Genomic DNA, 25,808 nt, shown 5'->3' with positions numbered 1-25,808 from the left:
CTATAGGGCAAAATTTCTACCCGCATTTGGTTTAAAAGTTATGTCTTTACAGAGTCATCGAAAGTTTTCTTATTCGCCGTCGAAATCTCAATAAACCCTACACTCAAAACTACATTTTCGTTTATTTGCTTACTTAATTGAATATCTATAATATACTTAATATACATATACAGTACTAACCACGAAATTTCTACCTAGATTTTGTTTGAGAAGTTTTGTATTTGTCAGTCGTTGAAATTTTTCTTCTTCATTGGCGAAATCTCAATAAACCATAGAGTGATTCACACTCAAAACTACATTTTTCGTTTAATTACCTATTTAATTGAATATCTAAAATATACATAATGTTTCGTATATTTTAAATATATACCATACTAACCTCAAACTTTCTATCCAGATTTTGTCTGATAAGTTTTGTATTTGTCGGTCGTCGAAGATTTTATTTTTCACCTCCGAACTCTCTAAAAGTTCTCTGTAAAAATTGTAACTCGCGCTTTGGTATCCCACGTCGAAGGAGTAGATGACCGTTTTCGTAGAATGAAAGCATTAAATGGTTTTCCGCTTCTTTCCAAAATAATATCCCACGATTTTTTCTTTTAAATATTTATTATAAATCAATTACATAATAGAAATGAGTATTAAAGTAGTTTGGATGCCCATGTCCTAATTTATTAAAAAATTAAGTTTTTTTTATGTAATTTCATATAACAATTTAGGCCATATGAGTCAAAGACCAGACCCATACCATGGTAAATATCATAAATCTTTATTTTGGAAAATGATTCAAATTTTATCTTTTAAAATAAAATTTAGTATTTTCTTAAAAATATAAAATAACATTTTTTTAAAAAAAATCCATTACGCTTAAGCGTGTATAATTTGTTTATAATAATTTTCTATAAAAATTTAAGTCATCCGAAATGAAAATCTAAAAGGATTAAAGACATAATTGGATTAATATATATATATATATATAAAATGGATTTAAGAGTTTAATTTGAATGAATTTATTGTTGATTGTGAATATTCAAATACATAAAAGAGAAATGTGAGAATATTTGATTTGATTTATTATTGTTTGATAATTAAGTAAAAAGGTGAGAGAAAATGAAAAATGTATTTATTTGAAATGGAGAGAGTGGCGCCAAGAACCGCATCCACCTAATAACCCTAAACTTTGGAGGGAACCGACTAAACTATTCAATCCAAAATTACTTACTTACCCTTCTCTCTCTCTCTCTCTCTCTCTCCCACAACCTTCATCAATTTTTCTTCTTTGGACTTTGTGGAGGAACACTCTCTTCTTCATTCTTTTATACAAAGGTATTGTAATGAAAGTAAATAGTCAGTATCAACTACCAAAACTTTTAATTCACCAAACTAAATCAAAAGTAGAAAAAGGAAAGAAGGAAAGAGCAAAATTGAAGGATTTTGATGAGGAAAAGAAAAAGATAATAAATTTGTTGTTATTTGGAAGGGTCATAATGGTCCATTATCTTTTTTTTAAAAAAGGGATCCACTAGGAGAAGAAGGGATAGCGGCGGAATTTCAAGAAAAGATTTTGAATTCATAGTAACACAGCGCTTTCCATTTTGCATAAACAAAACCCCCACAAAAGGAAAAACAAAATCCCTCAAATCAAAACCCCAAAATCAGACACCACCAAATCCATATATTCAAATCCCTCAACAATCCCTAATCCTTCACTCTCTTTCTCTTTTTCTTCTTCTTCTTCTTCTTCTTCTTCTTCTTCTTCGTCTTCCTCCTCCTCCTTATCTTCTTCTTTCCATTTCTGCTCATACTTCTCTCAAGTCTCAACGCCATGAAAGCAATCTCAGAAACTCAAAGGTATTCTTTCCTTTTTCTCTTGTTCATTCGATTTTCTGCCTTTTTTTCCTCACAACCCAAAACCCATTTCATATTTTGCTTCCCTTTTATGTTTCTTCAGCTCTTTTGTGCACATTTAGTATTGGGTTTTTATTTCTTTCATTTTCTGCTCTTTTTCTGATACCCTTTTGCTCAGAAACCTAAACCATTTCATATTTTGCTTCCATCTTATGTTTCTTCAATCTCTTGTACAGATTTATAATTGGTTTTTTTTCTCTTCTTCTTCGATTTTCTCCTTTTTTTCCGATACCCTTTTGCTCTGATGAAACCAAAACCCCTTTAATTTTTTTGCTTCTATTTTCTGTTTCTTCAACTCGTCTGTTCAGATTTAGTATTGGGTTTTTGCATCTTTGAGGTGCCCATCAGCTGTTCGTTTAAATTCTTGAGTGATACTGTCTGGTAGTTCTTTTAATCTGAACCGTTTGGTTTTTTTTTGTTGTTTTGATTTCTTTCAGATCTTTTATGAGCAAAAATTTGAGTCCAATGCTTCGGCGGGAGTTTGCTAATCTTGATAAAGATGCTGATAGTCGCAGATCCGCGATGAAGGCATTGAAAACTTATGTGAAGGAATTAGATTCCAAGGCTATCCCTGTTTTTCTTGCTCAAGTTTCTGAAAACAAAGAAACTGGTGCTTTAAATGGGGAATGTACAATTTCTCTTTATGAAGTTCTAGCTCGTGTTCACGGTGTCAATATTGTGCCGCAGATTGATCGGATTATGACTTCCATTATCAAGACTTTGGCTTCAAGTGCTGGCTCTTTCCCTCTTCAACAAGCTTGCTCTAAAGTTGTTCCGGCGATTGCAAGATACGGGATCGATCCCACCACTCCTGATGATAAGAAGAAGCATGTGATTTATTCTCTTTGTAATCCGCTCTCGGAATCTTTGTTGGGTTCTCAAGAGAGCCTCACTGCTGGTGCTGCCCTCTGCTTGAAGGCTCTGGTGGACTCGGATAACTGGCGGTTTGCTTCCGATGAGATGGTTAATAAGGTTTGCCAGAATGTTGCTGGAGCTTTGGAGGAGAAATCTACACAAACGAATTCACACATGGGGCTTGTTATGACACTAGCTAAGCGGAATCCTCGGATTGTTGAACCGTATGCTAGATTGTTGCTGCAGGCTGGGCTGCGAATATTGAAGTGTGGGGTTGTGGAGAAAAATTCTCAGAAAAGACTGTCTGCCATTCAAATGATTAACTTCTTGATGAGATGTCTTGATCCTTGGAGTATATTTTCGGAGCTTCAGTCTATAATTGAGGAGATGGAGAATTGTCAGTCTGATCAAATGCCTTATGTCAAAGGTGCAGCTTTTGAAACTTTGCAAACAGCTAAGAAAATATTGGCTGATAAAGGGTCGAAAATGGACAAATCTCCAAGCTCCGTGACGGGATCGAACTTCCTTGATCATAGGAGAAGAAGTCCATGGAGGAATGGTGGAAGCCGAACTCCCTCATCTGAATCTCCAGAATCCCAGACCCTTGATTCGTTCTTCGATTACGGCTCGCTTGTAGGATCACCTTTTTCATCAAGACAAGCTTCACGTAACTCAGGATTTGATCGTAGGAGTGTGAATCGTAAACTTTGGAGTTACGAGAATGGTGGGGTTGATATATCACTCAAGGATGGCTTGTCTTTGTTCTCGGAAGTTACTCGTGGAACTGACGTTTCCGACACCATGTCTATGTACTCTGGAAGTCACAAATTTGGCCATAATGGTGAAGAATATGCAGATGATTTTTCAGGGTTTTTTCAAATGAGTCCTCCTAGACGCAGACTTTCAAGAAGCACTACAACCAGCCCCCTTGTAAGTTCTCTTAGCTAACTATCCATATATGCCTATTTTCTCAGTATTCTTATACATTTAAACCACATTGCTAAGTCTTTTAGGCTCGTCCTTGTAGAATGAAGTTCCTTTCGGTTTCATTTATATCTCGATGGGGATTTGGTTCATATCAATTCCTTTACATTGACGATATTAATGCTTGGACACAAACTCTGGTTTAGTCCTATAATATTAGATAGCTTATTCCAATTTTTCCTATCTTGTGTACTTCAGCGGTCTCGTAGTTACATTAATGTTGAAGATATGATCTTCAAAACGCCTCGGAAGCTTGTCCATTCCCTTCAGGATCTAAACGAGGGGAAATCTGACTATGCTAGCGGAAGTAGCCGATGTAGGCATAGGAGTTTGTCATCAGGGAATTTGGAGTGGAGTCCTCCAAGAGCATTTCTAAATCAAAACGGTTTTGCCGATGAACCAAAACTCAGCAAAGAGGATGAAGATGGCTTAGGCAACGGTAATGGTGAGCAATCACAAGGTAGTTACGAATCGATCTCTTCAGCCGATGGTGCCCCTACCCATGTTGATGTCCAAGCTATACCTGTGGCAGTGGCTTGTCAAAGTAAAATGAAACCTCAATATTATGGCATGGAGATGGCATATAAGAAGACTGCTTTGAAATTGGTATGTGGCTTTTCATTTTTGCTTTTTACAATATTCACTTCATTGCTATGGATTGATGATCACGACCAAGGTTCCTATCTTGTACCAACATAATGTTCTTGTTGTGCTTCAACTAAAATTGGGTTGAAGCTGTTTGTTGTAAGTTTTGTTGAGTTCAAATGTTGTGTCAAGTAGCAAGAAAGGCATATAGAAGTTTGAAGCAAAAGCAAATGTATTAGATTAGATGGATTTAGACAATGACTCAATGTAAGAATCCCAGTGTGGTCAATGAAGTTCTTGACTACAATAGGTATCTTTCTACCTTTGCAAATTATAGAATATGCTCGCTTTCTAGATTGATGTTGTAACATTTAGTTTGAATAGAGTACTTAGCTCAACCAAAAAGTTTTTTTTAGTTATTATTATTATTTTTGATTTGAACAACAAATGAAGTACACAAACTTAGAAGCTTGGCTATGGCCATGCAACTTGTTTGTACAATGTAACTTTGAGGCTTAATTTCTTTGTTATCTGAAGAGTTGAAGGGTTGGCAAATTATTAATATGTGAAAAGTATCGAAGGAAGTATCGAGATAATGAAAATTGAATAGTATGATTACAAGAATGATTGGACTTCAAGGGTAGTTTATACCATTCAGCCTGAAATGAAATGAGGTCAAAATTACAAAAACTAATAATGTTATTATTTATATAAAAAGAAAAAGATGTTTTCAATGAATGAGAATATGGAGATATCCATGGGAGGAAGTTTTTGGAATGAAGATAAAAGGACTAGAGATTTGGGTTGTACAAATATTGAGATCCTCTCCATAGTTGTTGAGGTTGCAAGAGTATTGGTTTAAGCATGGCTGAATGGCCAATGCATACATATGAATATTCTCCATAGTACACATGATTTGATCCTGGACTCAACATGTACACTTCATCAAATCCTTCTCTCCCTACCACCACTGAGTTTCTCCTTCCCTATTTCATCTCAATCTCATCACATAAATTACTCAATTACTGCCAACCATACATCAAAATATATCTTTTGAACGAACAAGAACCCAAATGAATCAAAGCTAAATATATAGACCGAAATAGGATTTAAATCCTTTTTCTAGAAAAAATTATTTAAAATGCTCCTTTACGGTCCTCAAACTTTCTATTTTTAAATATCTATTTTTTTGGATTTCAAACTGAGAATCACGAACACGTACACGACACAACAAGGAAACTTTTATTAAAATATTCATTTTATATATATATATATATATACATTTTCATAGTAAAAGAAAATTGATTCATTTATATGCTTAAAAGAATTAGCTTGATATATTCTATGTTCATAAGTTATTATTATTGTCATATATGTGTCTTTTTAGTCTACTCAACGGGTGTTTCAAGCATGTCTAATACATTTGTTGCACTAGCAAGTATCCAAGAGATTTCCACCAAGTGTCAAAGTGTTCAAGTGTTGGACACGGACATGAACACGAACACACTATCCAAACCGAACTGTCTATGCTTCTTATCTTTCAAGTTTAAAAAATTTTAAAATATCTTTTTTGTCTTGAAAATATTAAAAGTTAAATCACAACTTTAGTCTTCATAACTAAAGATTAGAAACCGAAAAGGAAGAAACCGATTAGTTGAAAAAAACAGCAAAAGTGAGCTCAACTCTCTTAGTGCAACGGTACTTGGAATGACCTTCCATCCTAGAGATTGAGAAAGTATCCAACTTGTACTAAAAAGAGTTCATAAAACCTAAACCAACAATTTAAGAGTTTAGTAATAAAAAATGAAGAAAATCTCAAAAGTGGAGAAACTACCCAACATAGATTATAGTAGAAGAAGAATGTTCTTACCCTGTCTATGATTGTGAAGTTCCTGGGAGCATTAGTGTAGATTCTACTCATTTGGTCCATCAATTGCTTGTAGTTGTCCATCTCTTCACCCTCAATCTCCTCTCCACTCTCTCTTTCCCTGCTTTTTCCCCAACCAGAAACAATCCCTTTGAGTCTTTGAGTCAACCCAGAGCTACAATCTGGAGGAATAATGGCATGATTTGATGAAAATGGTGGCACGCTATGGAAATTTGAACCTTCCAAACCAATAGCAAAAGTTGCCTCAGGAGTACTCAAAGTCATATGACTTAAAATATAGCCTTTCAATTCAAGAGATGTTTGGTTATTGTTGCACACTGTTAATTCTGATGTTAACACATCTTCTCCAAGTGTTACTGTGTATTTCAACTCTACCATGCCTTCTAAAGCTCTGCTTATCAATTCAATCTGTGAGGTAAGTGAAAAAATAAATGTCAGTAAACATGATCGTTTAGGTTTGGTTTGAAAAGACTTTTTACGTGTTTAAAAAAAGAAGAGAAATATACCCTTTCGATTCTTCATTCTTAGTTTTGAGTGTAGTTTCTATAGTTAGTCTCAATATCTCAAAATGGATAGTTTTACTATTCAGTTTTTATTTTAATTTTCCATTTAGTTACTAGGTTTCATAATGTTGCATTTTTATATTTGAGTTTTGAGTTTTGTTTCCATTTGGTTATTGGGTTTCTAGATTTATATTTTTACCCTTGATTTTTCACTCAATAATCACTTGCATTCCTATATTAATGTCTATTAATTAATTGGAAAAGAATTTCATTAATTTTCACTAGTTTTTCTCAAGTATAAAATTTTACACCATAGTTTTTAAAATATAATTGGAAATTAATTTTTAAAAATAAAAAAGATAAAAAAGTGAGCATTAGTGGTAAAAGTGTAAAATAATTGAAACCAAGAAACCAAATAACAATTAAATTCAAAGATGAAAGGTAAAATTATAATATTATGAAATTTAGGAATCAAATGGAAAGTAACTCAAGGCTCAGGAAAGAAATGTAACGTTATGGTTTATGAAACCAAAGAGCCAAATGGAAAATAGATTCAAAATGTAAGAACGAAAAGGAATAATTTTTTAGCTTTTTAAACCAAACTACTTTCTAAGGAGGCGTTTGGTAACTAAGTTGGGTAGAAAAAATCCACCAATGTTGGAGTTCACCAATAATTCAACAAATTTATTTCACCTTAGCTCACATTTATCATCTCAGTTATTTGCTTTACAATTAAGCTTTATTATATATTCATCATTTCAAACATGTCCTAAATCTAATTTTCAATCCTAAAACTTTTTAAGTTTGTTCCATTTAGATCAATCAAATCATTTTCCGTTCGTTTAGAGTATTTGTTTCAACAAACTTATATAATTTCAAAACTGAATGTGGAAAGTTCGTCATGGAACAAATTCATACTTCAAAAAGTTGAAATCAAAGATCAAGGTCAACTCAAGAGTTCAAAACGAAGAACAATCAGACAGGAAGTAAGATCATAAGATGAGATGTGACTAAATCAATCAGAAGAGAGCATTAAGTTTCTGAATGCATAAAAACAATTAAACCATGATCAAAACCTGAATCGATTCGCGAGGATTTCCTTCAACATTATGAAGATCCCAAGAAACATCCTCCAGTCGATGAGTCCCATAGTCTAGGGCAACGGATACGCCTCCTTGAACAACAACATCGCCATTTTTATCCTCAGATACCGAAGAATGAAGCAGCTCTAGAGATCCTCCATGCCACATAGGAGATTTATAGGAGGTAATTAATCCGCTCGGGAACATAAGAATCGCAGAACCACCATTTTCTAATCGCAATTTGGCAAGACACTCATCGCCGATTCCTTCGAATGTTACTCCATGCCCTTGACCGTTGAATTCTTCTTCCAAATAATCGACATTGATGGGTTGATACGGGAGGGAGGCCACTCCGGGAAGTGGGAACGCTCTTCCTCCTCCGCGGCTGCTTGGGGTGGATGGATGAAGACAATGACAGAAAAATGGGCGGGGGGAGGTGGATAGACGCGTGTAGGGAATAGTTGGGGGAGGTTGGAGAAGCTTTGAAGGTAGGCTCATGGCGGTGGGCGGTGGGCGGGTGTCTGAACTTCGCGATGTAGTGGAAGTGGATAAAGTGATCAATTAAATGGATACGTGTTGCCTTTCCAATTATTTCCATTTTATTTTTTTTATAACAATCTTTTAGATGATTTAAATCATAAGATATTTTAAATTTAATTTTTATAAAATTGATTAAATAATAATTATAATTTTATATAGGAATGTATTTTCAAATTTTATAATCAAAATCTATAGATAAAAAAAAATGACACACCAATTAATCTGGACAACAAAATATCGGTAAATAAATCAAATATATAAAAGTATAATTTAAATTTAATTGAAATAATTATAAGTAATTTACAAGAAACAACTATTCACTCTTAAATATATAAAAAGTATATATTTAATCTATTTAGTTAAACTATATTAAAGAGATTGTAGATTATTTGAATTTCTAGTAATTTAAGTCGAATTAAAGGATGAATTGATAAATTGCACTTTAATTTAATAAGATAGTTGTAGATGATCCGATTAAGAAAAGAAAAAATTATGATTAATGTAAACAACTTGTTATCATTAATTTTATTTTAAAAAAAAGAAAAGAAAAACTTGATACAAAATAAAGAGCATAATCCTACTTTATCTCTACCTTTTTTAGTTGGCCCATAAATTATGAGATGATAAAATATTATTCATATGATGTGTGCAACTATTTCCACTTAAAATTGGCTTCTAATTATAACCTAAAAATCTTTAAAAAGGATTTTCACAATCTATAACTCATTGATTTGTAAACGATTGTATTTAATACAAAATGCAACCCATGTTTGGTTGGAAATGACTAAAGACTTAGATAGTGATGGCCACCCAAAGGGTATATATATACAAACAATTCCTCATTTGTTTCGCCAAAATTCGAACCACAAGTTATGTAGTTTATTAACACTTAAAAGTTAATGAATTTTGTTATGTTTAAGTTGGACAAAATTTTCTTCTTCGTTATGTTGTCTTATTCATAACAAATTAAATCACTTTTTGTCATATCTCCTCAAAATGCTAAATATTTGTTGGGTGGACAAAAATTGATAATGAATGTATCCTATTTAGTGTTTGGAAAAACTTCTCGTTACTACGACAAATATCAAACACAAAATAATCGAGATATTAAAAGAAACTAACAAAAATCATGAAACAAAAGAATTTACTTGAAAAGCAAAAATGTATAATTTACTCTGAAAAATCAAACCAAATTTATAATTCACTGTAGTTTTGATCATTTTCATATACTAATTTGTTGTTTTCCTTTTTATTTTGTTTGGTTTGTGAGTTTGTTCTCGATGGATATAGAAGTTTTCTGTCTTATGACTTCAATGACTTGTTGAAGGCATAATTTTCAAGTTTTTAGTACTCCCTCGTCTCAATTCTCATATCCTATTAGATGAGTTTTGTATTTGGTATTGTCAATTAATTGGAAAACAATTACTGAGAAACATGATAATCCTCTCCTCAAATAAGTGTGAATGGAGGTCTTTCCTTCTCTTTGTTTCTTCAAAAGTGAATATGACTACCATTGATGTTGATGGGAGTTTTTGAGCTATTGTTCGTGACTTTAAAGATGACGCTTCTTGCTATCGAAAGTCACAATTTCTTGATTGAATCAACTGAACTTCTCGAGGTCACATAACTCGTATGTGAAAGCATTTCTAAAGTCCTTGAAGTTGACATATACCCTCTTTTTACAAAAGTATATTCCTACATCATTTGCAATACCTCTCGATAAGAAAAGCAAGATATGTTAATGGTGTTCATGAATTTGTTGATTTCATTCATGATATTATGCATCACAATAGTTTTATCCAAAGCATCTCTCTTTGTTAGGCACAAGTTTAACTCAATTGTTCCGACTTTCATGATTGTAAACATAAATTCTCATGGTCGAAACGCTCTATATATGAAGTCATCTCTTGTTACTAATTTTAAGTAGAATGGACACCTGATTTGAAGCCAAATCCTCACAAGATAAGTTTGACCCAAGCCCAATTATCTGCCATTATGTTATAAGTTATCTTAAAGTTTGTTTGAACATTAATTATTATTTCTTTCTTGGTTTAAGTAAGTTCAAAGATGAGTATTGATTCTTTTAATATTTAGTTATAAGCTTATGAACACTTTTTACTTAATTGACTTTATTGCTTCTGGCAAGGTTTAATATATAGTTGGATTTGGGCATTTATATGGCAGAGTTTGAGTGTTTTGTTGATTAATTCATAGGAAATCTTCTAATTGTTTAGCTTAAAAAGATAGGTAATTGGTTTAATTTCACCACTCTGTAATATAATTCAGTCACATGTTTTTGGAAATCTAGGATTAAAATTAATATTTTTCATTAACATTTTTTTTTTGTCAAATTACCATTTATGGATTTTGTACTTTCAAGTTTGTTTTACGAGTTTTTTAGACTCTTAAATGACCTACAAATCTTTAAATTAGTTATCATTATTCACTTCAAGTTTATCTTCCATTCACTTTGGTAAAATGACTATATACGCTATTTTATTTCTTTAAAGAAAACCATAACTTAGGTTTAGAGATAAATTTTAAGACTTATTAAGAATTAAATACTTTTAGTGACAATAGGAGATATAATACACAAACCAAAAGTACTAGTAACCATAAAACGTTTTAGAAAATTTCTCGAAATATATTAGTGGTAGAAATCTACAAACAAAAGAGCCCATAATTGATATATTTTACTACATGTAAAATTCTTTAAAAAATTGTTATTATACCTAACAATGCTACCTAATATAATCATCCAATTTATTTTTATTATGAAATAATATTTATTTCGAGAGAGAGGGGGAGAACCTATTTGTGAAAATATTAATGAAGTTTTTTCAAAATAGAAAAAAAATCAAAGACTCATTCATCGTAGAATAGCTATCATATTATCATATTGCACAATATAAATGATTTAAAATTCCCTCATTGAATAAGGCAGGGAGAGACTCATCCCACCTATTCACTCTATTTTAGAATAGCTTTCGACTCTAATTAACATAGTTAATTTGTCCTAAAATTTATACTACACTACTTATTTCAAATGTTGATGATTCAATCTTTTAAATCAAGGCCTAAAATAGGTAAATTAAATTATTATAAAAAAATTATTCACTCACACCCAATATTCAAAATAAAATCATAAAAAGAATGAAACATTGTGATATGATCCAAAAGTGCAAGAATTGAACGATGACTTTCACAGTCTTTTCTTTTAGCTGAATACTATAGGGTGAGAGAGATGAAAGCATCAGACTTGAGAAGGTTAACTTTAGTGGTAATAAGCTATACATCTTTTTGAAAGATAGAAACCTAACTAATTAATTAAGCACATTAATTTGTAAATATAAATATAAATTTATTTTCCATGAAAAGAGAGGTTAGGTAGCTATATATTTAAATTCAATTTTCAACAATGCAAATTAATGACTCCCTTGTGAATAATGTATGATAGAATAATGAGTCTACCTCTCTATTTTCACATTTCATTGAATAACTTTCTTTCTTTTTCTTTTTCTTTTTCTTTTTCTTTTTTTTTTTTAAATTTTAATTCAAATTGTAAGTTTGCAAAAACTATAAAAGAAAACTTTACTATTTTTACCTAATTAAAATATACAATATATCTTTCCAATAATAATGGAAAAATTCATCATTTAAACATTTTAAAAATAAATATGTTCCTCCCTTCTAAATTTCAATTTTTATCTTTAAGTTATATAAGTTCCAACATATATAGATTGGTTTTTACGCCTTAATTTAAAATTATTTTATCTCTATTTGAAATCATTAAACTTAAGTAATTATTTTCAAATTTGACAATAAAAGGATTTGATTTTTTTTTTTTTTTGATATGAAGAGTTTTAATTAAAAATTACTACTAGAAAAATTAAATATAGGAAGGTTAAATGAGTAATTCAACACTAAATCTAATAAAATCCTTCCAAATTTGAATATTTTGGTCAATAAATTTAAGAAATCAGTTAAGATTTCCAAGGATTATGTTCTCATTGAAATAACAAACAACAAAATTAACAACAAAATTCATTTGAAACATCTCTCAAGAGCGTATAAGGAAGGAATATTTTTTACCATTTCTAAATTCATTTTTAATTGGAAGTTCATTTATTTTCTGTTTTTTTTGTTTTTTAAAATTAATTTTAAAAATATGTATTGGATAATTAATTCTTTTTTAAAAAAAACAAGAAACTGATTTTTAAAATTATGAAGGAAAACTGTAAATAAAAAAAATCTTTAGTATTTGCATTTAACAAACAGAAAACAAAATCACTTACAAATATAAAAAAAAAAAATTGAAAGGGTTACTAAGTAAGGTTGCAAATTATTGATTTTTGAAGAAGTTGAAAACTCTTAATTTATTTAAAATATATTTGAGATTGAGATTGTTATGATTCGTAAACTTCTATGTTAGATTGTTTATTTCGGACTCGAATCTTGAAAATATTTCGTATATTTTAAAGAGTAATTTTGAAATTGTGGAAACCACTTGAGTGAGTTGGTGAATAATTTCAAAACATCTCTTTAGTCACTCAAAATTAATTCAATATTTAACGTTACACTTAAATGTCCTTTTTATATCACTATAATTAATTTTCAACTTTTAACAATACGTTTTGGAATAAAAATTATTTTAATCATTGTTCACTCCCAAAATTACTTTCCACTAGCATTGAGTCTTAAAAATAATAAGAATAATAAGATGATCTTTAGTTGATTTGTCATTAATATTCACCCAATATTTCAATACTCAATTCATCTAAAGAGTTTGAGATTTTAGGTTTGAGCTCACACATTTGGTGGATGTGATGTAATGCTTTAAAAAAAATCTCATTATTTATGAGGAATCATTTAATTTTTTAAATTTGATGTATAAAAAAGAAATGCAACAATATCTCAAAATTGTATTAGTAGTTGTAACTTACATTTTATTTTAATCGAAATCAAACAAATATTAAAACTACAACTACATGATAACAACTTCATTAAATAATCTTTCATCATCTTAACCTATTATTATAGGCAAGTGCCAACACATAGGACGACCGAGGTAGAAATTTTGTGGAAAATAATTCCTAAGAAAAGTTTAAAGTTAAAACTTCACTTTGGTGGTAGAGGAGAGTGAAAGACTTATTTACTATCAAACGAATCGATAATATTGATATGGAGTAGATTATATAAACATCATTTTCTCCCAAATTTACATTAAATTCGTTAAATTAAAAATAGAAAAAAGAGAGATGAAGGTAAAATCATATGTTGTAGATTTATATATTATTCGCAAAATCCAAACAATCGTTTTTTAAATATTTTTCAAATATATTAGGCAGTCAATTAATCGAGGATATTTTTGGTATTTTATTTGGACACGTGGACTTTAATTTTGCTGTTATATCTTTTTTGAAAAGATCACTATTTTTTCTTTAATTTTTGTATTCTTCATTAAATTTTCAATTTCTGGATTAATACGATGAAATCTGCTTTTATTATTATTTTTTTCTCTTTCTTTAATGTGGCGGAGACAAATACATTTATTTTTTAAATATGATTTTATAAAATATTATAAAATTGGATAGATATTTTTTGTTTTAAAAATATTTACACAGATTTTGTAGTTTTAAAATTATTTATACAAATATTGTAGTTTAAATCATTTCAAAATTTTGGTAGTTTTAAAGATACAAAAAATAAAAACTAAATAATAGTGAAAAATCTCTAACTATTTTTTTATTTTCACCTTTTTTGTATTAAAATAATCATATTTTATCTATAGATTCTCACGTCAAAATTGTTAAATAAAAAAATTATTGATAATAAAATCAAATATATTTTGTAAATAATTTTAATTTGTTGCTATCAAATTTACGAATTAAATAAAAAAATCACCGAAACTGATATTAGAAAAAAACATATATATTTGATCTCTAAAAATCTCAAAATCTTAAACCTATAGATATTAAAAGATTTACCAAAATATTTTCCACGAAGAAATTGGTAGATCTTTAACAAAAATAAATTTAAACTTTTTAATATTTGAAATTTGAATAATATATATTTGCACCTTCTAACAATTTGGTCAAAAATAATATAAAAATTTATCTAAATTACCCACAGATAAAAAGAAATAAACATAAAATAAAATTTGTTAAAAAAATTAAAATTTTATCCTAATTTATTTCTACAAAATGATTTTAAATCTAAATTACAGTTAAATTAAGCTAAATTTTGGGTTGATTAGACATCTTCTTGTTTTCTTTTTTCTTTTTATTTTGTTGTTTAAATTTTGTTAACCATTTTTTTTGTTGCATATGATCTCTAAACTTTGCATATTGTTCTATTTTAGTCCCTAAAATTTTAAAAGGGTTTGTTTTCATCATATTAATTAAATTAATATAAATTAGTAGGTTCTAGGTTATCGTATTAATTAAATTTATATATAACAAAAAAATGTTTAATTTATTCTATAAATCATTTATGCCTTAACACTGAGTTCGTCCATAAAACATTAATTTATTACTTAGTCTTTAATTAAAAATTAAAACAAATTATTTGCATCATAGTCCTCTAAATATGGAAGCCATTAATGAGATAGGCATAATAACCACATTTTTTTTAGTTTGAAAATTAAAACAAACCCTTTAAATTCACGAGTAAAAATAGAACAATTTACAAAGTTTAAAAACCAAAATAGAATTTAAAAGCATATATATTAATTTCTTTGAGAATTGTGGACACAATATGCGTTTTCCTATTCTTTAAGATCCTAATTTTTTTCAGCTCCTACCATCATCCACAATTTTTTTACTTCTATATCTTTACGTTTTCTTTTAAATTATTATTTAAGGACTAAAAGTAGCCGAGTGATAACTTGTTTTTTGTCACGATGAATATGAAGTATAAGACTTTTACTTCCACTTATGACGTATATTTCATTTTAAAATGTTATGAAATATATGTGTGAATATAGAGAGGAGTAGGTCTAATTCACTAGACTATTATGAGTTGGTCTAGTAGTGAAAAGTAAAATTAGTCTATTGACATCTAAGTTGGCTCTGAGACCGTTAAAGGAAGTCTCTAGACCTATACTAAATCTATCGGTGTCAATAATGTATTAACATATTTTTTAATGCAATAACTATAAGGAGGAGAGATTGAACTTTCATGTTAGAGTAAGATTATGTTGATTACTATTAAACAAAATTCACTTTAGCATGTATCAATACATTTGCTTGAAACTAAGTCATGTGACTTTTGAAAACATAACTAGAGTTGACACCATAGCTTGAAGATAACTCAAACAATTAAAATTTATCTATTATATTGTCGATCAAAAGATTAGAGGTTTGAATTTTCGATATTTTAAACTTAAAAAAGGTGAGAAACTAAAAGGAATATTTGAAAAAGTTAGAAATTTGGAGATGGAATTGAGATATAAAACTTTTGAAATAGAAGACAAACAAAAAAGGAAAAAGAAGAGATTAAATATGAAGTGTTTAAGAACAAGAATAGAAAGTAAAATTGAGACATTAAATGAGACCTAAAGAACTAAAATTTGAGATATTGAGAAGGAATAACCAAAATAGAAAGTTATGGTAAAAAAAAGATGTTGAAGGACCAAAATTCAAAATTTAAAAAGTATGAGGACCAAAGTGAAAATAAATAAAAGTTAAAGGACTAAAAGTTTATTTTATACTTTTAAAAATGAAAAGAAAATTACAATATTGGAAAGATAGACATATTTGAAGTGGAAAACATGAATGTAGCAGCATCATCATCATTCACAATCTCAATTTTTTTTTTTTTTTCATTTCTAGAATTTCCTTTTTCTTCTTAAATTTTACCTTTTGGACAAATTAGAAAAAAAAAAAAAAGAAAAGAAAACTAAATCTTGAAAATCTCAATCTCCACTTGATAATAATATTAAAAGAAAAAAAAAAATAACAAAGTTTAGGGCAAGCAAAGATAAATTTCTTACAGCGTTTTCCATGTCCAGAGCTTATCTTTGATTCCAACCCCATAACTCTAAAATACACAGGAACAATCGAAAAAGCAAGTTTTGTGTTTCTGCCTGACTCTTTCCTTTCAGTCACCCAACATCAAAGACTCCAATCATACCTTTTTTTTTTTTTTTTCCTTTTGTTGGGGGTAAATCTTCGATCAGATCCAATTTTGTTCATCTCCGATCATCAGTCTCTCTGTTACCGGATCTATTTGTAAGTTTTTTCTATGATTTTCTTGGTTTTTTTAAGACCCTTTTGTCCATTTTTGTTACTTTCATCGTAATCGGATCATTACTGCTTTTGGGTTTGTCTGTTTATCTGTGGATGATCGGTTTCTTTTTAATATCTTAGTTTGTTTGTGATGAATTTTTTTTTTTTTTTTTTTTTTTTTTTTTTTTTTTTTGTGTTGGGTTCATTTACTTTCATGTATGATCGCTTGACGAAACTTGTTTTCTTTGTAATTTTTACTCTTGCTTGGATGTTTAGTCTGATTCGTGTTGTTGTTATTTTTCTTATCAGACTTTGTTTATGATTTATCAACTTATGAAGGGTCAAGAAAGCGTAAGGACCTTTAACATTTTGCAACGGAATCAAGCAATATTTTTTAGGTACATTTTGCTACTACTCTTTGGTGTTTAAATGAACAGAACTTTTCAACTGTTTTTACTCTTGAATGTGTTCTTCCCCCATTTTTTTTTGATAGTTTTCTTTTTTACTATGTGGTTTTTGTTTCTTTGCTTGATATTTGGATACTTGTAATCGTCAAAAGTAGAGAGTTTCTTTCTCTTTGTTTTTGTTTTATCAGATTCTTTTTGAAATTTATATCATTGGTCTCAAAATATAAGGGGATGGTGTGCAACATGTTTGTTTTTATGCCCAGCCCGGTAAGGGCTCTATCTTTGTTTTCCAATATTATTGGATTTGAAATTTTTTGGATATAATCTAATTTTTTGGGTGCATAAAGCAGGATGTGATGTGTATGGGTTGACAATGCCTGAGTTGCGAAGTGGAGCCAGGAGATCTAGACGGCTTGATGATCTTCAGCCTTGTACACAACCACTCGATCAAGGAGAAAATTTGGCAGTGCCTGCCCCTAATAGAACCAGAAGAAGGGTTGCTGGTGGAAGAGGAAGAGGTGGTAATGCGCAAGCCGTAGCAAAAGGTCCCTCAGTGGCTATTCCTGCAAGACCAACAGCTGCTCGGAGAGGACGTGGAATCAGATTGATAGACTTAGATCCCGAACCTTGTGAGGTTCTTCCTGAAGCTGGTGCCATTGGGGCAGCAGAGCCTGTTTTCAATCGAGTTGAGGCCGTTGCAAATAAAGATATGGCCATAGAGGGTGGAAGTGCAGATAAAGTAATGGGAGTTGAAGAGGAAGCAGGCACAGCCCCTGTTCCTGATAGGGTATCTCTTGTCTTCTTATGACCTTATTCATTTGTTGCTGTATATCATTTTTAGAATAGTTACATCAATATGGAGGCTTCATTATCAGTTACATTAACATATTCGTTTTATTCTATCATCATTTTTTTTCAAAAAAAGTTTCTCCGAAGTCCAAGGATTCAATCACGGCATACTTGTCCTCTCCCTTCAAATAAAACAAAATCCCAATATGGTTGGGCTGTACAAGTATTCGACTGATGTGTTTCATTTGATCCGTAGGTACAAGTGGGCAATTCTCCTGTATATAAGGTTGAAAAAAAACTTGGCAAGGGTGGTTTTGGCCAAGTTTTTGTTGGTAGAAGAGTCAGTGGTGGAACTGATCAGACAGGTCCTGATGCAATTGAGGTATCACTCACTACATTAATCTTCATTGTTATTATTTGATCAATAGATCATGTGGGAGCATGTTTCCTGATTAGAATGAACTTACAGGTTGCTCTGAAGTTTGAGCATCACAATAGTAAAGGTTGCAGTTATGGACCTCCATATGAATGGCAAGTGTATAGGTAAGAGTCATTGGATAAACATTTTTAAGGTTTAGAATTAAGGTAATGATGTTTGACGTTGCTGAACTTCCGTGGCTTCCTCTTGTTTTTCTTTGTTAAGTGCTTTAAATGGATGCTATGGAATTCCTTGGGTTCATTTCAAAGGTCGCCAGGGTGATTTCTATATTTTGGTGAGGCTTGAACTAGACTGCTCCTTAATGGCTTGCCTTTCAAATTTGTTTATATGTCTGACCTTTCTTAACTGGATACCAGGTCATGGACATGCTTGGACCGAGCCTATGGGATGTCTGGAACACTCTTGGCCAATCGTAAGATAAATGACGTTTCTGTCTTGAATATTACTTTGTGTGCATGCAGATTTGACATATTGTTCAACGTTCTTATTTTTGGCATCTTTAACAGGATGTCACCACCTATGGTAGCTTGCATTGCGGTAGAGGCGATATCAATTCTTGAGAAGCTTCACATGAAGGGGTGGGTTCCCTTAATTCCATTCGTTTACTTCGACATTTTCTATGATACATAAAACTTTTTTTTTTTTATTAAAGAACAATATATTCAGTTAAGAAACAATTGAGAAAAGAAAATCCAAAGGATTACAGAAAATGTTTTACACTTGGATATAGTCATGGAGTAAATTACAGTACTCTCTGGGCAATGAGCTCCAAAGGGAAGCCACAAATACAGTTTATTCTCAATTAAGCCTCAATCATTCATTCTCTCGTTTAAACTTCTAATTATTTATGTCTGTTTTCTTGTAAATAAAGGTTTGTGCATGGAGATGTGAAGCCAGAGAACTTTCTACTTGGTCAAGCGGGGACAGCAGATGAGAAAAAACTGTATCTTATTGATCTTGGTCTAGGTATGCTCTCACTAATGACATAGCATCAACTTATTTTCACAGTATAAGTCTCTTGTTCTTGACCGGGAGTCCCCCACTTGATAATTGACTTTCTCTTTTTTGTTGCTTGTTTTACAATCATATTTGGTCCAGCTTCTAAATGGAAAGATATAGCTAGTGGTCAACATGTTGAATATGATCAAAGGCCTGACATATTCAGGTTTGTGGGACTTCTCACGTTTGTATATATTTTCTTAAAGTATTTATATGTTTTAATATTATATATCTTTTCCACCAGGGGGACAATAAGGTATGCAAGTGTACATGCACATTTAGGTAGAACTGGAAGTCGGAGAGATGATCTCGAATCATTGGCTTACACGTTAATATTCCTTATAAAAGGAAGATTACCTTGGCAAGGATATCAGGTTGATCAGCTTTTTTATTGTAGTAGTAAAATATAGTAACACTTTAATTTCAGGTGTTTCAATCTACTTTAAGTTTAAAGATCAAAATAGTTTGTTTATCAAATTTTGGAACAATGGTTCATTTTTCTTGTTTTGATTTGTTTATTTCTTTATATAAAATATAGAGCAGGTAAATAGGCAAATCACATTTTTAAAGTTTCCAAATTAAAGAACAGACATAATTATCTAAAAATGTTTCATCCTCATCCTACCTTGAAATGTAGTTATTGCCTTTTATGAAATTTTATTAAACTTATCTCCCTCCCTCTCTCTCTAACGAACCACTCTTCTCTTTATGGACTAATAAATGCAGGGTGATAACAAGAGTTTTTTAGTATGTAAGAAAAAAATGGCCACTTCTCCAGAGTTGATGTGCTGCTTTTGTCCAGCACCATTCAAGCAGTTTCTTGAAGCTGTAATAAATATGAAATTTGATGAGGAGCCAAATTATTCGAAACTAATATCCTTTTTTGAAGGCTTGATTGATCCATGCATACCACTGAGGCCAATTCGAATTGATGGAGCATTGAAGGTATCTTCTATTTTCATCCTGCCTGAACTTCCTTTTTCTATCTTCTTCCAACCTGAACAGTAATGTTTTAGTTTGCTCGACTTAAGTTGGGATTTAATTTTTTGTGAAGTGCCTTCCTCATTTTATATGGTTTTCTTGCTATAAATAGGTTGGGCAAAAGCGTGGTAGGCTGCTCATAAATTTGGAAGAAGATGAGCAACCAAAGAAGAAAGTGAGGTTAGGCAGTCCTGCTACTCAATGGATTTCGGTTTATAATGCACGTCGGCCCATGAAGCAAAGGTGCGTCTCATGTCCTTATTTGCTGATTATTTTCAATGTTCTGTGGTCTGCTGTTTTTTTATTGCTTAATGATCACACTCTTTTGTTTTTGCTGCTTTTTATTGAATTTACCTCAGTGGTATAGTGGTTTGACTTTTGAACACCGAAGCTGTGCATTGAGCCAGTTAGCTTTTATGATCGTGTCAATTCATGAATGTTGAAAGTAGAAAGATGGTCATCATTTGGAAAACAACATTAGAAATACTCTTGATAATCAAAATGAGCTTAGCTTAATTGACATTTGTATCTTTCCAAGGACAAGGTATTTCGGGTTCAAATCCCTCTCCCCCAAGTTGTACTTAAAAGATATTTAATATATATATACAAAAATAATTCAAGTTAATATCCAGAGAGTGGAATGTTGAGGTAGTTTGGCATTTTCTTTGGTTCGTAACTAGGAACTAAGTTGCATTTGAAAGAACGAAATTGATGAAATGAAACTTCCCTTCGAAAATAGCATCGCACAATCCATTCTTCATTCATGATCATGATCATGATCATCCAAGGAAATTACATAGTTGGTTTCAATTGGCTCTGACAGAAAAAGGAGAATGGAGATTTTTTTGTTACAATGTTATTATGATAGAACTTATTTCTTTTGTTTTTAATATCATTTCAATGCAAAAGAAGACGATTATTTTTTGGATTCTATGTCTTGATCTTTGCCTCTGATTGAGAGGAAAAGATTTAACACCAACTATTAGTAATATGAGAAGATGAGTGCACTGATTCATCAATTCTTCATTATAAATTAAATTAATGAACTACAATTTGTATTCATTATTCTTTCCTCATGAACAGATATATACAATTTATAATGATCACCTGCTTCTATCATTTGAATGTTCCAAATATTACTGAAACTTCATTAGTGTGTTTTTGTTTTGCAAGAGAATAATCTAAAGATACAATGTGTTTATTCATTATACCTATAAAGGAAGTTACTGGACGTGTAGGTACCACTACAATGTTGCAGACTCAAGGTTGCGCCAACATATAGAAAAGGGTAACGAAGATGGATTGCTTATAAGCTGTGTGGCCTCAGCATCAAATCTCTGGGCTCTAATCATGGATGCTGGAACAGGGTTCTCTTCCCAGGTTTACGAGTTGTCATCTGTGTTCCTTCACAAGGTTGCATTCATCACAGAGCTTTATTTTCTGATTACTATAGTGTTTCCATATAATTTTATTGTGTTAAATCATCTTGATTTAATTGGATTCTTATCAGGATTGGATTATGGAGCAGTGGGAAAAGAACTTTTATATTAGTTCGATTGCTGGAGCAGCTAATGGAAGTTCCCTGGTTGTTATGTCAAAAGGTCAGTGGCTTGGTACTCGAGTTTTAGCATTTCAAATTCAGATATAGTGATATATGGAATTGTATGATTCCTCTATTTCTTCTCGTCATGCCAACTAGTTTACACGTAATTTTTTACTTAACTCGTATGGTGGTTTTGACCGCAAGAATACTAGACCTTTTTTATGATAGTCCTTTTAACTGGGTGTTTCAACTGATTCTATTGTTGTAAGTTTATTGAGAAGTCCTTTTTACCTCCAGTGAAAAGCTTCCCCTCTTTATTTAGCAGCAATACACTTACGTCTCAATGGGTTCTCAAAATTATTGTCCAGGTCATCATTATACAGACTTCTCATGTTTGTCTCCAAGTGCTGCTAATCTTGTTTTATAATAAAATATAATTTAGCAGCTGGATTATTCATGATATGAACTCCAAAATTTATCTTTCTGCTTGGTTTTTGATTGTTTATTTATGATCCAATAATAGGCATTTACGATCTTTTGTTCTTATTTAGTTTCGGCATTATCTTGTAGGAACACCTTATACTCAGCAATCCTATAAAGTTAGTGAATCTTTCCCTTTCAAGTGGATAAACAAGAAATGGAAAGAAGGATTCCATGTCACTTCCATGACCACTGCAGGAAGTCGTTGGGGTGTGGTTATGTCTAGAAATGCTGGCTTTTCTGATCAGGTATTACTTCTTCCTAATTTACGAATTGTTGGTTTATTCAAACTTTTGCTGTTTTTTCTTTTTTATACAGCTATTTGCTGCCTTCTGAAAACTATTTCTTGGGTTCTTCTTGTCCTGTATGGAATCGATTATTCAAGGTTGTGGAGCTTGATTTTTTGTACCCAAGTGAAGGCATTCATCGTAGATGGGAAAGTGGTTATAGGATAACATGCATGGCAGCAACTGCAGATCAGGCTGCCTTCATATTAAGCATACCGAAACGAAAATTGATGGACGAAACTCAGGAAACCTTGCGAACATCTGCATTTCCCAGCACACACGTGAAGGTATGAACACACCTTCATAATGAAATTTATCCAACACTTACGTGCATCCCCATGCTGCATTTATCTTCATAATGAAATTTATCCAACACTTACGTGCATCCCCACGTTGCATTTATCTTTGTGCATTCTAGGCTGCAACTATCTTTATTCATCCCCACTATATTGTCCAATTATAACTTATCAAGTAATAATTTGTTATCTTTTTTGTGAAATGTTTTTTTATTGTTTTTTGAGTGAGATGCATAAAGATGGGGCATCTCCATCTTGGATGCACTCAAAAATTGCTCAATTGGACTTTCTACCTTATCTTGAGTTTCTTGCATTGAACTTTTACCGATCGTATGAAAATGGAAAATTCTTGCTGAAAATGAAATGCTCATGCATAACATTGATAAAAATCTGAACATGAAATCGATTATACCTTATTGAAACCTGATTTATTCAAACAACTTTTGTGGTACTGCTGAACACCATGTTTTCAATTTTGGCAAAAGTTTACGACTTACTGTAGTAATGGTTGGTTTCTACAACATATGTTTTGCAGGAGAAATGGTCGAAGAATCTCTACATCGCATCGATATGTTATGGGCGGACGGTTTGCTAATTTATGATTCATGAACAGTGTAATTTGTATGTATATTCTGGCAATGCCCCAGCAGAAGGAGGGGGCAAAAAGTGAACAGAACAAACCTTTTTTTTTGAAATGTGGAAGCTGAGAGAGTTGAGTTGATTCAAGATGTGGGATTTGAGAGAGAGGAGGGGGATGAGGGTAAATGGTGGAGAAGAGAATATGAATTATATTTTTAATTCTATTCTCATGGGCTTGAAAATGCAACGTGTCTCCATTCCATTAGTTAAAGAACTTGTAATGGTGGTGGAAAGCAATGGAAGAGAGGATGGATTGTGATGGAAAGGGCAAGAGAAACAAAGAATGTTTGTGGAGAGGTACTTGCATTTGTGGCCAAAATTATGGTCATAATGCCAAACCTCCATAATGGGATTCTAAATTGAAAAAATGAAAAGAAAAAGAAGAAAAAGAAAAGGAGACGAGTTTTGTACAACTTGATTGCAACCTCTCTAGTCTTTTACCATGTAAAGTCTTCAAAACTAACATTCAAAAAATTGAGCTTCTCATTCTTCTATCCAATATTTGATTAAACCATTTTTAACAATGGTTAATCCAATTCTTGCTCATTTATTTTATAAGGATGGTAACACTTTGAAATTCTAGGGACGAGGATAACGATAACGGTGATAGTATTGTATTTTTTTGGGTTACGTTTGCTATTCTAATGACATTGGAGTCCTATGCATTATTATTTGGTAACGGAAAATATATATAATATGTAAAATGATAACATATGGAATCTTTAAAACTTAGAAACTAGTAATAAGGTGTAATATCATTAGTTTGATAAGTAAGGATTTGGGTTGATCTAAAAATTATCCATTTGGGATTGGATTTCAAGGTAGGAAAATCGTATGAATTATTGAGAACTATTTCAAGGAATTATTTAAAAATGTTGTAAAAAATGATAAGTAAGGAGGTTACCAAATCAGTTTCGAAGAAAAGAAAATTAGGACTAATTCCCACTTAGAGGGTAATCAATAATTTATTGGCGTGATTAGGCAACAGTTTGATGATTATTGCTTTATGTTTATGTTTAAAAATAAAAAGTTCAATAAGCTTTTAGTCACCTGCCTTGTTTGATTTTCTGACTAAGGTTGCTCAACCATTTGACTCATTGAGAGGCCGTTTGAGCTCTAGTTAAGGTTGGCTGACTTGTTCGACGAAGCGTTATCATAACGCTACTTTAGAGTTTCATAAAAACCTCCTCAACCTGTCTCACATTTTCCATTTTGCCTTCTCAATCTCTCCTCAACTCCCCTGTGACACTACCTTTCTCTCCCCTTCACTGTCCATTTTTGGGTTTCATTGACTAGCTTCATTTCCACGATTGAGACCTTCGAAGCCCTTCTAGTTTGTTGTATGATTGGTCTTCTAATCTTGTCACTCCAACATTTTCTTACTGCTTAGACTTTCACTTTACTGAAAATTGATAGATGCTATATCTAGAGTGGCAGTGGATCGTTCCGAGCAAAGTAGGGATGAAGGTCAACGTTTTCACTATTTTTTAAATTGTTGATGGTGAGGTCCTCTGAACGGAGCATTTTATGATTTCTTTTCATACGTGTTATTTTTTCATGCTCATTTTATGTTATGTGAATTCGTTACATTTGGATTACTGTTCGGTTTTCATATTTACATGCTTATATATGTTGTTTTGTTCTTGTGTTCACTTTGACTACACAATCTACATTTTTTGATGCTGTTGTAATGACTTTTTATTTTCGTAATTTCTATGCCATTCTTCATGCTTCTGTCTTTTAATACCCGTGCATACCATTTGATAAACTATTTTCGTAATATTTTTTCTCTGTTACTGATGCTTCTGTTTCTTCATATCTGTGCATATCCATCCTGTATTTTTTGTGGTAGGATTGGTGGATTAAAGTTTTAACTATCTTTTCTGTTTCTTAAAGTTTTGACTATCTTTTATGTTTCTGAAATATATCATTTCCCCCTTCCTTGTGTTATCTACTATCATTATCACAATGCTTGTTCATATTTGTTTGTTTATGGGTCTTGAATGCATCATTAATTTAGCCCATCCCCACCTATATATACATGCTTCTACATCCTGCCTTTTGTGTGCCTCCTTCGTTTCTCATCCTACAACTTCATTTCATGATATGTTATTATGTAGTCAAGCTAATGGAGTCGTGTATGTCTGTGAATGCATTCATTCCTTTGCGTGTATGAAGAAGTATGAAAATGTATTATTTCTTTTCCAAAGTCCATATTCTTCCTTCTTATAATTTGCGGTGTCACTGTCATTTTCTCTTCAAATGCGAGTTTGCAAATTATCTCTTCTTCTATAACGTCATTGATTTCTTTGCAATTCAACGTAGAAGAACATTTTTTCCATTACTTGTTATTCATTTCCATGCCTACAATGTTCTTC

At 31.5% G+C, this 25,808-nt stretch overlaps 3 protein-coding genes across 9 annotated transcripts; 2 read left to right on the top strand and 1 right to left on the bottom strand.

Annotated features, from left to right (window-relative positions):
• Window positions 1–1,539: 1,539 nt before the first annotated feature.
• On the top strand, window positions 1,540–4,734 carry LOC101207432 (protein SINE1). The gene is made up of 3 exons (XM_004147509.3): window positions 1,540–1,848; window positions 2,343–3,690; window positions 3,943–4,734. The coding sequence occupies exons 1-3, from the start codon at window positions 1,823–1,825 to the stop codon at window positions 4,441–4,443; spliced, it is 1,875 nt and encodes a 624-aa protein (XP_004147557.1). The 5' UTR covers window positions 1,540–1,822; the 3' UTR covers window positions 4,444–4,734.
• A 168-nt stretch (window positions 4,735–4,902) lies between these two features.
• On the bottom strand, window positions 4,903–8,384 carry LOC101207678 (protein NDH-DEPENDENT CYCLIC ELECTRON FLOW 5). 3 transcript variants are annotated; one of them, XM_004147510.3, is made up of 3 exons: window positions 7,797–8,382; window positions 6,200–6,625; window positions 4,903–5,315 (listed from the first exon to the last, which is right to left on the bottom strand). In XM_004147510.3, exons 1-3 carry the CDS (start codon window positions 8,298–8,300, stop codon window positions 5,121–5,123), a joined length of 1,125 nt encoding a protein of 374 aa, XP_004147558.1. In that variant the 5' UTR covers window positions 8,301–8,382; the 3' UTR covers window positions 4,903–5,120. The 3 variants fall into 3 exon arrangements, with proteins under 3 accessions (XP_004147558.1, XP_011653472.1, XP_031740206.1); XM_011655170.2 differs by having other exon boundaries at window positions 5,195–5,330; window positions 7,797–8,384; XM_031884346.1 differs by lacking the exon at window positions 4,903–5,315 and adding an exon at window positions 5,780–6,098 and having other exon boundaries at window positions 7,797–8,384.
• Window positions 8,385–16,197: 7,813 nt separating this feature from the next.
• On the top strand, window positions 16,198–23,966 carry LOC101221479 (casein kinase 1-like protein HD16). Of its 5 annotated transcripts, none has more exons than XM_031884206.1 (18): window positions 16,198–16,573; window positions 16,910–16,968; window positions 17,328–17,764; window positions 18,023–18,148; window positions 18,236–18,309; window positions 18,410–18,479; window positions 18,562–18,617; window positions 18,712–18,783; window positions 19,077–19,171; window positions 19,304–19,370; window positions 19,449–19,578; window positions 19,931–20,149; window positions 20,298–20,428; window positions 21,424–21,598; window positions 21,696–21,786; window positions 22,299–22,456; window positions 22,594–22,782; window positions 23,327–23,966. In XM_031884206.1, the coding sequence occupies exons 3-18, from the start codon at window positions 17,351–17,353 to the stop codon at window positions 23,384–23,386; spliced, it is 2,127 nt and encodes a 708-aa protein (XP_031740066.1). In that variant the 5' UTR covers window positions 16,198–16,573; window positions 16,910–16,968; window positions 17,328–17,350; the 3' UTR covers window positions 23,387–23,966. The 5 variants fall into 5 exon arrangements, with proteins under 5 accessions (XP_031740066.1, XP_031740067.1, XP_011653470.1 ...); XM_031884207.1 differs by having other exon boundaries at window positions 16,880–16,968; window positions 17,325–17,764; XM_004147485.3 differs by having other exon boundaries at window positions 16,199–16,573; window positions 16,880–16,968.
• Window positions 23,967–25,808: the final 1,842 nt, after the last annotated feature.

This window comes from Cucumis sativus, chromosome 4, assembly GCF_000004075.3.
Source record: "Cucumis sativus cultivar 9930 chromosome 4, Cucumber_9930_V3, whole genome shotgun sequence".
NCBI classification, from domain to species: domain Eukaryota; kingdom Viridiplantae; phylum Streptophyta; class Magnoliopsida; order Cucurbitales; family Cucurbitaceae; genus Cucumis; species Cucumis sativus.
This window is presented reverse-complemented; position numbering and strand designations above follow the sequence as displayed.

Bases quoted from the DNA above. Each gene is read 5' to 3' on its own strand.
- LOC101207678 (XM_004147510.3), bottom strand. From the start codon at position 8,300: ATGAGCCTACCTTCAAAGCTTCTCCAACCTCCCCCAACTATTCCCTAC. The intron at 6,626-7,796 runs GTTTTGATCATG...CTTACCTCACAG, and splicing joins ATCCTCGCGAATCGATTCAG to ATTGAATTGATAAGCAGAGC. The intron at 5,316-6,199 runs GTAAGAACATTC...GAGATGAAATAG, and splicing joins ACTTCACAATCATAGACAGG to GGAAGGAGAAACTCAGTGGT.
- LOC101207432 (XM_004147509.3), top strand. From the start codon at position 1,823: ATGAAAGCAATCTCAGAAACTCAAAG. The intron at 1,849-2,342 runs GTATTCTTTCCT...GATTTCTTTCAG, and splicing joins GCAATCTCAGAAACTCAAAG to ATCTTTTATGAGCAAAAATT. The intron at 3,691-3,942 runs GTAAGTTCTCTT...TGTGTACTTCAG, and splicing joins GCACTACAACCAGCCCCCTT to CGGTCTCGTAGTTACATTAA.
- LOC101221479 (XM_011655168.2), top strand. From the start codon at position 17,351: ATGCCTGAGTTGCGAAGTGGAGCCAGGAGATCTAGACGGCTTGATGAT. The intron at 17,765-18,022 runs GTATCTCTTGTC...TTTGATCCGTAG, and splicing joins CAGCCCCTGTTCCTGATAGG to GTACAAGTGGGCAATTCTCC. The intron at 18,618-18,711 runs GTAAGATAAATG...CATCTTTAACAG, and splicing joins TGGAACACTCTTGGCCAATC to GATGTCACCACCTATGGTAG.